We start from the raw sequence: 14,603 nt of genomic DNA on the forward strand, positions 1-14,603 counted from the left end.
GCTATCCCAACGCTGCTATAATAGAGTGTGCTCACTCAGGCTTTCAAGGCTATACTTTAAGGCTATGCTTTTAAGCCTACTTTTAAGACTCTCTTCTTACTTGCCACTGATTTTAGAGAGAGCAAAACTTATTTTGAAGGCATGTAAGACCCTCCACAAACTCCCTGACTTACTTTCTAGATTCAATTCCAACTGGCACCCTTGTCTAAACAAGTAATGACACAATTTAATTTCAATGATACAGGCCCAGACTGCACTAAATTATATAGTTAAAAACACAAAACTATAAATCAATATAACAATTAAATTTAACTACATTGGAAAAAAATGGCAGTAACACAGAGTTGTAGAAGCAGATGACATTTTCTGAGTATGCCCTATTCAAAAGGCATTGTTCTAAGCACTTTTCTTGCATCTAGGAATTTAATTCCCATACCATCTCTATGTGGTGGGTAGCACTGTCCACATTTTACAGATGAGGAATCAAGGGCACAAGGATGTTGAGGAAGTAAGCTAAGGCATTAGACTAGTACCTGCTGGACACAATTAAGAGGCATCATGTAAGGGTTTGTCTAATCTCTTGCTCCCTATATGCAATTCCTCATCAAACCTTCAATTATTCATGACTGTTCATCCTGCCCTGCGCCTGTTCATCACCAGTCTTCTCACACGGCTCTCCGGAAGGTTGATGATTACACTCAGAGCAGAGTACAGAGACCCTATCAGGTCCTACACTGATTTTGCTATTAAAATTGAAACAATATCACATAGATTTGCACTTAATTGTTCTTTTTTTTCATTTTTAATGACATTTACTGTTGTCTTTCTAATGCACTTAATTGTTCTTTAATTATTTCACATCATAGCTTATGCCTATTCTGAATCGCCCCAAGTATGCTGCATGGTTCCAGGAACATATCAAGCATAAATACATGTTGACTGTTTCTCCCATTCCACACAGTACATTAATATTTTGCATATACCATTTTATTAATAATAATCGTTCACATTTATTGAATGCTTACCACGTGCCAGACACTGTATTCATTTTCACATATATTATGATATTTAAGCCCTATAATAATTCTGTATTATAGATTAGGAAACTGGGGCTTTAAAAGTTTATGGGCAACAATTTATTACTATACACTTGAACCTAAGTTATCTGCACCAGCAACCATCGCTCCTAGTCACTGCTATACGTGATCCTCCCTCCCGGTTTTATTTCCAGCTCACTCAATAAACTGTGAGTTCCTTGAAAACAGGGCTATATTTTATAATTCTTACTTAATAAGACTAATTATTGGGTTTTATTTCAATGTATTTGCTATTATAACTGATGCTAAATCTTGCTAAGAAAAAAAGGGATGGGTTATTGTGTGAGAATTTTAACCTTGACTGTAACCTGAAAATTTAATGCTAGCAGTTGTCCTAGAAAGTAAATTTCCTTCTATAACCCTGGACTACAATTACACTGTGGGCAAGAATGGTGCTCACTACACAGTATATCAGTAAGGTGAAGAAGTTTACTTGTAAGAAACCTTAATCTATATGGCAGAACACAGTCAACATGCAGATCTTAAATTGTACTCTTTGGACTATTTAATTCCAATTTCCTTAAGAAGGTTTTATTATATTGTTAGATATATAATATTTATTTACTGTATTACATTTACATATATTTACAAATATTATCCTAAAACTGATATTAAATTAATATCACCATTCTTCCTTTCCTTGTTGTCTTGTTCCAGGAAATCTAGATTCTTCTCTTTATTTCAAACCCCCTTTCTAAAGTTATACATCTTCGCAGAGAGATGTGACTAATGAACAAGCTATAGTGCAATAACTACCTTTAGCTCCCCAAGCTCAGGCCCTGCCCTCAACTAGTAGCCCCCCTCTCTACAAAGCTACTGAGCCACAACCCCAGGGGTAGAGGCTGCTATGTTCCAACAGAAGCCGCTGCACCAGATCCTCTGCCCAACACGGGTCACTCTGCATTCCTCATTCTTATCCCCAACCACTGCCTTCTTCTCAGCTCTCACGGTGACCCACAATATTTCCAGGATTTCTTACTACTACATAGCCCTGTCCCCCAACTTCCCTCATGCAGTTGCCAAATCCTCACTCATGCTCCTCACTAATACAAAGAGACTCTGTTGGTTAAGGAATCTTCCAAAGTGGATCAAGGCAAAAGAGACTCAGGATCTTGCTACCAGGACTGTCCTTGGAATCCCCAGATTGATTCCAGAATGTTTTGGAAGCTACAATATCAAGTACAATAGTACTAGAGATCAGTTACACTGGATTATACAGACACTTCTAAAAATTTAGTCTGGGAATATAACAGGCTTTTAAAACATGATTTCATGTTTTCAAGTGTCCCACTTCCATTTGCCTTATCGATAAACTTTTGTAAGAAGATGTTTTCAAAGTTAGAACTTATTATTTTTATAGAATTTTCTACTATACCAAATTCTTAATTTATTGTTTCAGGATTCTTACCTCTAATAATAATAACAACACACTAATGGTTACTTACTTGGGCGATTCTGTACTTTCTCTATTAAAGTAGAGTTGAGCAGTTCAATAAACAAAGACTCCGACCTTTCTGGTTCATCATCATCCAAAATTGAAATAGTTATTGTTGCCTCGCTCTGATTGGCTCTGAAAAGAGCGAATCCAGAAGTTGGAATATAGTCTTTTCCTTGAGTTGCTCTGGCTAAATTAGGTGGAAAATAAGGCAGTTTTTCCATATCATCCAGTGTTGCGTATGTGACTTTGACTTTTCCCAGGAGGCCTTTTAACCTTATTATTGACAAAGTGATGTTCTGGGTAGCTTCCTCCACTTCAATAGGTCTGTTTTTCTCAGAAAAGATGAAGACCCCATAAGGATCATCACTAGCCAAAACTATTAATGTGGCATTAGTATGAACTCCCAAAGAGCCACTGGAGACACTGAGGATACACACAGAGAATGCCTTATCCAATTCTGGATCTTCATCAGGCAATATTTCCACTGTGATGTTGGCGCTCTTCTGTCCAATCTCAAATGTGACGTTGCCAGAGGTGAAGGCCAGATCGCCATCAGGATCAGAGTCTATGCTCCAAAGCAAAGTCACTCGAGACAGAGTCCCATGACGTCTCATAATCTTTAAAATATTTAATATTAAAATGTATTAAAAGAGGAATTAAAACCATTGACTTAGAGGTCTGTAAATACAGAATGATAACGGGATATTAATTTTTTATTTTATTTTATATATAAGCTGTTCTCAAGAATATAAAATTCTTGAAAGCAATGTACTACCCATATTTGAAGACCCTCAGGGAGTCCCACTTAAAAAGTGATTGTGGCATGAAATGACAGACTGAACATTTTTAGCTTCTAACTAAACTATAGCTCTATCACTTCTGCAACTATAATATACATTAGTAATAAAGCAAATGTAATTAACAGTGTATTGTATTTACGTATATTCATGAAAATGTTTACATTTCCTTCAAAGAAGGTATATACTTTACTGTAAGGAATAGATGACTGATAATTTTTCTGAAAAGTTAGCCATAAAACTCATTTTTAAAAGCAAATTATATTTAATTGTATGTTCAATATAATATAAAAAACAAAAATTCGGGCTTCCCTGGTGGTGCAGTAGTTGAGAGTCCGCCTGCCGATGCAGGGGATACGGGTGCCCCGGTCCGGGAAGATCCCACATGCCGTGGAGCGGCTAGGCCCGTGAGCCATGGCCGCTGAGCCTGCGCGTCCGGAGCCTGTGCTCCGCAACCGGAGAGGCCACAACAGTGAGAAGCCCGCATACCGCAAAAAAACAAAACAAAACAAAACAAAACAAAAAATTCACCAAAAAAGTACATAACCCAAGGTTATATAAAACACATTTAAGAAGCAAGAAATATTTTGTCAACAGTATATTAAAAAGAATGAAAACCCTAAAAAAATCACTTCAAGTTAAGTCCCAACTAAAAGTAATTTTTATTTATACTTAAAATATGAATGCTGGCTCAAAATAAAGTTAGAGACAGGAATTTATAAAACTTGATGCTTTCCCTTAATCCTTTTTTTTTCTTTCTTTAGTATTGGGTTGGCCAAAGAGTTCATTTGTTTTTTTTCCGTAAGATGGCTCTAGTAGTGCTTAGTTGTCTTTAACTTCATTAGAATCAATTTTGTTAGATTGTATTGTAACGACTATCATATCAGCATGCATTAAAAAAAAAAAAACTTAACAAAATTGGTGAATTTTTGTGTAGCCATTTTAATATTGAAGATGGAAGAAAAAAGCAACATTTTTGGCACATAGCTGTATTATCTCAAGATAGGTAAAAACGCAACTGAAACGCAAAAAAAGATTTGTGCAGTTTATGGAGAAGGTGCTGTGACTGATTGAACATGTCAAAAGTGGTTTGTGAAGTTTCATGTTGGAGATTTCTCATTGGACGATGCTCCACGGTTGGGTAGACCAGTTAAAATTGACAGCGATCAAATAAAGACATTACTTGAGAACAATCAACGTTATACCACACAGGAGATAGCCGACATACTCAAAATGTCCAAATCAAGCACTGAAAATCATCTGCAGCAGCTTGGTTATGTTAATCGCTTTGATGTTTGGGTTCCGCATAAGTCAAGGGAAAAAAAACCTTCTGCATTTTCGCATGCGATTCTCTACTGAAATGTAATGAAAATGTTCTGCTTTTAAAACAAATCATGATGGACGATGAAAAGTGGATACTATACAATAATGTGGAACAGAAGAGATCGTGGGGCAAGTGAAATGAACCATCACCAACCACACCAAAGGCCGGTATTCATCCAAAGAAGGTGATGTGTATATGATGGTGGGATTGGAAGGGAGTCCTCTATTATGAGCTCCTTCCGGAAAACCAGACGATTAATTGCAACAAGTGCTGCTCCCAACTAGACCAACTGAAAGCAGCATTCGACGAAAAGCGTCCAGAATTAGTCAACAGAGAACACAAAATCTTCCATTAGGGTAACGCAAGACCGCATGTTTCTTTGATGACCAGGCAAAAACTGTTACAGATTGGCTGGGAAGTTCTGAGTCATCCGCCATATTCACCAAACACCGCACCTTCGGATTTCCATTTATTTCAGTCTTTACAAAATTCTCTTAATGGAAAAATTTCAATTCCCTGGAAGACTGTAAAAGACACCTGGAATAGTTCTTTGCTCAAAAAGATAAAGTTTTGGGAAGATGGAATTATGACGTTGCCTGAAAAATGGCGGAAGGTAGTGGAACAGAAGGGTGAATATGTTGTTCAATAAAGTTCTTGGTGAAAATGAAAAATATGTCTCTTATTTTTACTTTAAAACCGAAGGAACTTTTTGGCCAATCCAATAATTAGTTACTGGAATTTCCCTGGTAGCACAGTGGTTACGAATCTGCCTGCCAATGCAGGGGACACAGGTTCAATCCCTGGTCCAGGAAGATCCCATGTGCCATGGAGCAACTAAGCCCATGAGCCACAACTACTGTGCCTGCATGCCACAACTACTGAAGCCCATGTGCTCTAGGGCCCGCATGCTGCAGCTACTGAGCCCGCTTGCCTAGAGCCCATGCTCTGCAACAAGAGAAGCCACTGCAATGAGAAGCCCGCGCACCGCAACAAAAAGTAACCCCCACTCAACCCCACATGCTGCAGAGCAACTAAGCTCATGAGCCACAACTACTGAGCCTGAGCGCCACAACTACTTAAGCCCACGCACCCTAGAGCCTGCGCACCGCAACTACTGAGCCCATGCGCCACAACTACTGAAGCCCACGCGTTCTAGGGCCCACATGCTGCAACTACTGAGCCTGCACACCTAGAGCTTGCGCTCCGCAACAAAAGAAGCCACCACAATGAGAAGCCTGTGCACAGCAACGAAGACCCAAAGCAGCCAAAAAAATAATAATAAAATAAATTAGTTATCCCTTCTGAAGTTGTTTAATTTACTCCACAACAGTTTACTGAAGATCTGCCATGAGAATACAGAAAGGATATATTTTGAGTGATCCTTCATATCACTTGTATAAAATCTGAGAAAGCTGAGCAAGTTTCTAGCTCCTCTAAATTCTTTAACCATAGAATCCTACTTAATTCCTACTGGATGAATGCAGAGTAGACACACACAGACATACACATGTGCGCGCGCGCGCGCACACACACACACACACACATATAGAGTTGTTATTATTGCTGTTCACAAATGTTTTGGATTTTCATTCCTTCTGGGAGAGATACAAGCCAGGAATGCACTTCTCTACCTGGTTACATTAGCGTTGTCATGTGACTTGCACTTGCTTTGACCAAAGAAGTTAAGTGGAAATGCTGTGAATCACTTCCAGAAAGAAGCTGAAGAGCCAGTGTGCAGTTCCTCACATTCACATTTCCCCACTCCGTGGAGAAAGAAGCACCTGTTGAGATGTAGCCTCTACAATCCTCAGTCCTAAGTCACTGATGACAGCCCACTTCAGATGGACATAAACCATGAGTGAAAAATAAATCTTTGTTGTAGTAAGCCAATGAGATTTGGAGATGTGTTTCCACAGCCTATGCGAATCAATATAAAAATCTATGTAGGACAGATCCACTGTATTCCTTAAAGAGTCAGGAATCCTCAGAGTCATAAGATGAATTTGTATGCAAAGTGAAAGACAAAGACAAGTGCCAAATCGCTGTTTAAGTATCAGTTTGAATTGTCTGTGCCTCTAGGCTCATTCCCCTCCACTTAAATAGAAAAAAAATTAACAAAAAGTACACCTTAATAATACAATAAAACAGTGTTAAAAGCAATGTCTAGGACTGGAGGAAAACGTACTCACCGTTAATATAACAGTGCTGTACCCATCTTCTGGTTCAGTTCCACTGACAAAGAGTGACTCAGGGCTAAATTCAAATACACCGTGAGCATGGTCAGAGGCTGCAATTGTCACTAGAATTTGGGAAGCCACTCCTAGACTGGCTGCATGGATAAGTTCCAACAAACAGAAGAAAATGTCAATCAGTAATTTACAAACCAAAGGGAAAAGCAAGGAACAACTTTTTGAAAAGAGATGTACCATTCACTGAGCATGTTCTAATTTGCTTTAGAAAGAAAGGCACACACAAATGGCTGCCACACATATTCATGCTTTTATGACCTTCCTCTGTCTGGGCACTAACGTGATATACAAGTGCTGCATGAGCACTTGAAGATGAATAAGGAAAACTTGTTTTTCTTTTTCTTCTCTATGAAAGAGAACATTCTTCCACATGGAGCATATGAGGAAATTCTCCCATGACCTTTGCTAACCTCAGAAGAAGGTGAGCCAAAATGACTCTTACCCTTAGGAAACAGTAGTTTCCCTACGATTTTCATCAATCTGACTGCACAGATTCTTGGTTTCCAAATGTGCATTAATTCTAGGCCTATTTTCATCATATTATGATATTACAGATCTACCTCTCCTGGTCTCATCCAGTCCTGTAACTAAAAAGATGCCAAGATCTAAAGAAGTATTTAATTTTTTCCTAAGAAGTATGTTCAACTTTTATGTTCCATTAATGGATTCGAACGAGAAAATAAACAATCCCAAAATTAGGAGAGTAATTAAATACAGAAGTTACATGAGGCGTTGATGGAAGTCAGGAGTGAGAGGGGTGGGAACATGAGTTCTGAAACTAAAATATAAAACCTGACATGGTGAAAAAGGAATGTTTTGAGGATTCCTCAACAGGAATCCTTTTGAGGGTTAGTAAGAGTGCTCCCTAAAGAAAACAAGTATTCTATGTATTCTCCCTTAATATGAAAAATATTTGAGGTAAAAAGCTGAATCATGTTTGTATATGAATATGATTCAAAAGGCATCCTCTTTTCAATATTCCCGCCCATTAACTGGCAACTTATTCTCCCCATTTGTTTTCTTCTTAATTTCTCTTTCCCATTTGTTCTGATTAAAAGTTACATATAAAGACCCATTTGTTTTCGTAAAGAAAATCAGTGTGATACATTTTACATGAAAGTATAAATGTTCTATTTATCTCTTTCAGGTACTCAAAGCGATGTAAAATCTTTTTCAATAATCACTTTTGTAAATGATACCAAGCAAAATTTCTGTTATAATTAGAATCAGGAAACTGCCTTAGGTTCACACAGGGAGGAGGAGAGCCTGGGCTTTGGAGGCAGACAGGACCTGATTGTGACTTGATCACTTTCTAGCTGGCTGACAATAACATGGAACAAAGAATACTTCTTAAAGTTGTGCTGGTTAATGAGATGAAATACATAAAGGACCTGAATGTAGTAGGTATCAATAAATGGTTAATTTTCTTGTCTCTATAAAGAAAAGTTAAAATGTAGAATAGTAAAGGGGCCTTGGAATAGCTGCTTACCACGTCTGTGAATAGCTGGAAGGAAGAATTCCATGTTCCCATCACCACTACCACTGCCATCAACCCTAAAGAGTTCAGTCACTTCACAAGGAGAAACACAGAGACACAACCCACGCAACACACGTTGACACAATGAGAAAATTGAGAGCTCTTAAAACATATCCAGCAAAGAGGAAAATACAGTAATATTAGACATGCATTCTTCAAAAAAAAAAAACAACAACAACATATTAGGTGGTAATAGTATAATATTAGTCAAACTACCAATATATAAAACTTTCATTTATAGCTTCAGGAAATATTCCATGTAGGCTGTAATTGGCATATCCCATTTCTGCCAATTTAACTAGTTTTATTTTTAAATTTTCACTTTACAACAGTGTAAATTGTTTTTAACATTTTAAATATGTTTTAAACATCTGCGTGCACATATCAGCTTACACTTAGTCCTACATACCTTTGACAGTCACCTTACCACTTACAACCACCAATTCAAAATAAGGGAGAGGCATCTAACATTTCCCTTCAACCACATGCTTAAATTCCCACCATATGTACCATTCTCAGGCTTGATCACCCTTTTGCCACTGACATTTCTCAAAGAACCCTGGACAAGCAGCCTAAAAACCTCGGCTTCAGCCCTGGCTGTGAGAGACAGCAGTTGTAAAACCTTCAGCAAGTCACTAAACCTCTTGGTACCTCACTTTTCTCACCTATGAAAGGTGCCTGCTGCCTTTTACAGAACTACTGTAAAGATCAAATAAATAATATTGTAGAAAATGAAGTACCCTGGCAATATATAAAGATTATAATAAAGAGAAAATGATTCTAACTTTACTTCCACTACATCTCACAAGCCAACCATTATTTTGCCAAATATTTGCAAACATAGAAGACAGGAAGGGCAGCGATGGTAGCAGTGGAAGGAGTAAGAGTAGCAAGACCACATCCACACCTATGTGCTTCTACCAGTATCCTTGATTGACATGCCAGTCTAAGATCTGCCCTGCTCTTCTGTGCTTCCCCTCCAAAGGACTGGGATATATATGAGAATTTATGGCACCCAAAACCTGAAATGATCTTAGAGACATAGGAGGCAAAATGGATTTCAGGGACTATCCAGTGCATGGCTTGGCTTCCATATTAACCACAAGTTGTGAGGAAGAGGGGTGAAATTTAACAGCAATGTACCCTGGCTAGCATAAAACATCTACTCAGGTGGTTATCATATGTAGAATTAGTCTTATAGGCAAAACAGTATGGAATAAGGGTTTCTCCTTTGATCCTCAAAAGAATTTAGCTCTACAAGCTATTTCACCTCTTAGGCAGTCCCAGCTACAACTCGAGGAATGGAGGCCAGCGTCTAGATTCCTCTACCTCCAATCTGCACTCAAAGGGGGAGGAGAGGATCAGCTTCTCTGCCAGTATTGCCCACTTACGGTGCAAGATTGGTTTTCAAATGAGTACTCATGCCCAATTAATACATAACGATGCATATTCTAGAGATATAAGAGGAAGTTTCTATATAAAATCAGAAGTATCACTATGATCACAAATATCATTTCTGAAGAATATTTGATGCTCCTTATTAGTCAATATTAGGTAATGCTCACTAACAGTTTCTCTATTACACAAGTATTTTTAGCTATAAGTAATACAAAGAACAACTCTTCAAATACTTTATAGTGACCTCTGATTAATGAAGTCGTTTCACGAAAATAATGATTTGGAAATGAAAGGACCTGTCTCTAGAAGACAAGCAACGCTGGTATTGTTACATGACACCAGCCCAGCAGGTTGTCCAGCATACTTTCACTGTTTTATGTAGTCAACCAAGCTGTGGCACTGTTTAATCATTTCCCTGGCTTGTCCTCCTTTGCTGCCACCTGGGCTTTGGGAAAACAAGGAAGGGAAACATGGGAAAATTTTGTCATACTCACCCCAAAGTCTCACTGCATACTAAAAGACAATCTTAGTATTTCTGTCTTACCCAATTTCTCCCTTTGGATGGCTTATTCAGTACTATGACTTTCTTCATCAAAACATAAAACTAATAATAAGCTAATAATACCAGCTTTTGTAATGGAAGAGACTGACCTGATGAATACCATACCAACTCCCAAATTCTTACATTTATAAAGGTAATATGGTACACATCTCATGTATACTGTAACACCCCCAGTAGCACCTGATAATGAAACACAGTGATACTTCTGCAAAGAAACATATATAGTTAATCTAAGCGGGATAAATAAAGATTATAAGTAGCCTCTCTTCAATACAGATGAGTTTTGCCACAAAATGGATTTCTGACTCCAAAAATCTGTGATAATCAGAGTTTTTGGCATTACAGAATTGAGAGTAAGGTATTATTAACCTGTTTTATTGATAATCACCTCATAATGGATTATCTAAAGAGATTAACTTTGACCTGTTCTACAGCTGGAGGCAGCTCTAAGGGAGCTACTGTGAAAACTGAAATAAGGAAGAAGGTAGAGAGGTGATTTTAGGGGCACCTACTCTGAATGATAGCTATAATTTGGTGATTCAGTATAATTAAATTATTTCATTGTAAAAGCATACCTACTTTAGGAAAAGACCAATGGGTAATGAAAGGGGGAAAACCAGCACAATAAGTTAATTCAAAAGAACCTATTTCCTTAATAGAATCTACCACCACCATGGTGAGTGCACAAGTAAATATTTGACATTTTTGAGTCTTACCTCCTCCCTCCAAGTTTAACAACTCAACTTTAAAGGATTTTTCCAATTCAGGAATAGAATTATCAGTGATGTTAACAGAAATGTACTTAAATCTTTCTCCTGGTTGAAATTCTAAGGTACCAGCAACACTCTGAAATATAAATAAAAGATTTATCCATTAGATTATAATTATTCTGTATGTGAATGTGTAAAATGAGAATGTTTACTATATCCCAAATTGTTATAAATACTGAAACAGATGAAGTAAACTATAAAATTGAAAACTTTGACGTGGATATGAATAGTGTTCAATATGAATTCTAAACAAATATCCTCAAACTAAATAAAGCAGATGGATTTTTATCTCTCTTATTTTCCTATTCATCAAAAAAAACCTGTTAAGGCAAATGAGAAATCTGAATAGGTGACATCCACAAATTCCTAAAGAATTAAGTCAACGAGATGCATGGAATTCTTTTGATTAAGTATATTGAGAACTATTTGGTTTATGTCATTGAGTAATTTAAATACTCACTGCATAATAATAATGGTATTTTCATTCCAAAAATTTCCCCTAGCAATAATAAATACCAATCCACTGGGCATTAATCTTTCCTTGATTATATCACAATTGCAATTCGCGATACAAATCTCCCATCAGAAAAGTTCATAGCTACTAGAAAAGTAGTTTTTTAAAGCCTTAAGGCCCTTTTTCTCCCACTATCTAATATAAGCATTTTCCACTCAAGTCATGAGAATAAATAAAGATGTTTAAATTTTTTCTAGGGTTAGCTTTTGTGGACAAGTATATTTCATCCGGCGGAGCAATTAATGATCCTAAAGTTAAACTGAGGAACCCAAGTACCAATGCACTTAATCACTCACTTACTAATTTTTTTCAAGATTTTCAAACACATAGCATGTGCGTTGCACCCTTTTAGATGCTTGGGATTCAAAAACAGCCAAATCATATCTGTATCTACACGAAAACATTCCCTAAGGAGTATTAAGCATGGGATAGAAAACAACTGCTATAAAAGACATACAGCAGCTCAAGAAAAAAAAGTAATTAACCTTGCCTACAGTGCAGTCATCAAAGGAGTAATTCTACAAATCTTAACAGCAGAAACAACATTTGACTGTCTTAGGAAACCATATTATTTGACCTTAGCAATATCTTACACAATTGGCCACTCCCTCTCTCTCTGGTATTCCGTGATACCACATTTCTTATTTTTCCTACCTCTTTAGCTCATTTTTGTGTTCTTTGAATTTTAACATTCTCCTAGGACCTGGAAAAACTATTTTTCATCAGATTCCCTCTAGACCCTATCTCTAGACAAGGCTACCATATTCTAGGCTTTTAATGTCATGTATATGTTCCCAACTTCCAAATTTCAACAGGCAAAACTTATTTCATTGCACTTCGCCTTATTTCACCTTGCAGATGTTGTATTTTTTACAAATTAAAGGTTTTAGCGACCCTGCGTAGAGCAAGTTTATTGGTTCCATGTTTTCCAATAGCATTCCCTCACTTCTTATCTCTGTGTTACATTTTGGTAATTCTCACAATATTTCAAACTTTTTCCTAATTGTTATATTTGTTAACAGTGATCTGTGATCAGTGATCTTTGATGTTACTATCGTAATTGTTTTGGGGCACAGGGAACTACACCCATATAAGACAGCTAATTTAATAATTGTGTGTGCTCTCTGACTGCTCCACTGACTAGCCATTCCCCCATCTCTCTCCCTCTTCTGGGGCCTCCTATTCCCTTAGATACAACAATATTGAAATTAGGCTGATCAGTAACCCTACAATGACCTCTAAGTGTTCAAGTGAAAGGAAGAGTCACATGTCTCTCACTTTAAATCAAAAGCTAGAAATAATTATTAAGCTTCGTGAGAAAGGCATGTCCAAAAGCGAAGACAGGCCAAAACCTACACCTCTTGAGCCAAACAGTTAGCTAAGTTTTAAATGCAATGGAAAAGTTCTTGAAGGAAATTAAAAGTCTACTCCAGTGAACTCATGAATGATAAGAAAACAAAACAGCCTACTGATGATATGGAGAAAGTTTTAGTCGTTATATAGAAAATCAAACCAGCCACAACATTCCCTTAAGCCAAAGCCTAATCCACAGCAAGGCCCTAACTCTCTTCAGTTCCATAAAGGCTGAGAGAGGTAAGGAAGCTGCAGAAGAAAAGTTTGAAGCTAGCAGAGGTTAGTTCATAAGGTTGATGGGAAGATGCCATCTCTATAACACATAAGTACAAGATGAAACAGCAAGTGCTGATGCAGAAGCTTCAGCAAGTTATCCAGGAGATCTAGCTAAGATAATGAATGAAGGCGGCTACACTAAACAAGAGATTTTCAATGTAGTTAAAACAGTGTTATATTGGAAGAAAACGCCGTCTAGGACTTTTGTAACTAGACAGGAGAATTCAATGGCAGGATTCAAAGCCTCAAAAGACAGGCTAACTTTCTTATCAGGGGCTAATAATGCAGCTGGTGACTGTAAGTTGAAGCCAATGCTCATTTACCATTCCAAAAATCCTAGGGCCCTTAAGAATTATGCTAAATCTACTATACCTGTACTCTGTAAGTGGAACAACAAAGCCTAGATGACAGCACATCTGTTGACAACATGGTTTACTAATTATTTAAGCCTACTGTGGAAACCTACTTCTCAGAAAAAAAATATTCCTTTCAAAATATTACTGCTCATTGACAATGCACCTGGTCACAAGAGCTCTAATGGAGATGTACAATGAGATTCATGTTGCTTTCATACCTGCTAACACAACATCCATTCTGCAACCCATGGCCTGAAAATTCTCAGAAACATCTCCAAGGGTATTAGCTTTCTGAAAGTCGTGAAGGATACATACATAGATTTTTGTTTGTTTGTTTCATTTTGTTTTAGTTATTAAAGAAAATGATAATCCAACTGGAGATTGGGGATGGCCATATATGACAAACCCACAGCTAACAACATACTTAATGGTGAAAAGCTGAAAGCATTTCTTCTAAGATCAGGAACAAGACAAGGATACCCACTCTCACCACTTTAATTCAACATAGTATTGGAAGTCCTAGACACAGCAGTCAGACAAGAAAAAAATAAAAGGAATCCAAATTGGAAAGGAAGAAGTAAAACTGTCACTGTTTGCAGACAACATGATACTATATATAGAAAATCCTAAAGAGACCACCAGAAAACTACTAGAGCTCATCAATGAATCTGGTAAAGTTGCAGGATACAAAATTAATATACAGAAATCTGTTGCATTTCTATACACTAACAACGAAGTATCAGAGAAATTAAGGAAACAGTCACATTTACAATCGTGTCAAAAAGAATAAAATACCTAGGACTAAACCCACCTAAGGAAGTAAAAGACTTGTACTCCGAAAATATACGATGATGATGAAAGAAACTGAAGACGCCACAAACAGATAGAAAGATATACTGTGTTCTTAAATTGGAAGAATCAGTATTGCTGAA

General features: G+C 37.3%; 1 protein-coding gene across 1 annotated transcript in view; it reads right to left on the reverse strand.

Moving 5' to 3' along the window:
- ADGRV1 (adhesion G protein-coupled receptor V1) overlaps window positions 1-14,603 on the reverse strand; it is a 524,493-nt gene that overhangs the window by 438,137 nt on the left and 71,753 nt on the right. The window contains exons 24-27 of the mRNA XM_004263660.2: window positions 11,119-11,248; window positions 8,395-8,475; window positions 6,846-6,985; window positions 2,543-3,152 (exon numbers count right to left, since the gene is read on the reverse strand). Of these exons, the coding sequence (XP_004263708.1) occupies window positions 2,543-3,152; window positions 6,846-6,985; window positions 8,395-8,475; window positions 11,119-11,248 (961 nt within the window). The remainder of the gene's footprint in view (window positions 1-2,542; window positions 3,153-6,845; window positions 6,986-8,394; window positions 8,476-11,118; window positions 11,249-14,603) is intronic.

Source organism: Orcinus orca, chromosome 3, assembly GCF_937001465.1.
Source record: "Orcinus orca chromosome 3, mOrcOrc1.1, whole genome shotgun sequence".
In the NCBI taxonomy this organism is placed as follows: domain Eukaryota; kingdom Metazoa; phylum Chordata; class Mammalia; order Artiodactyla; family Delphinidae; genus Orcinus; species Orcinus orca.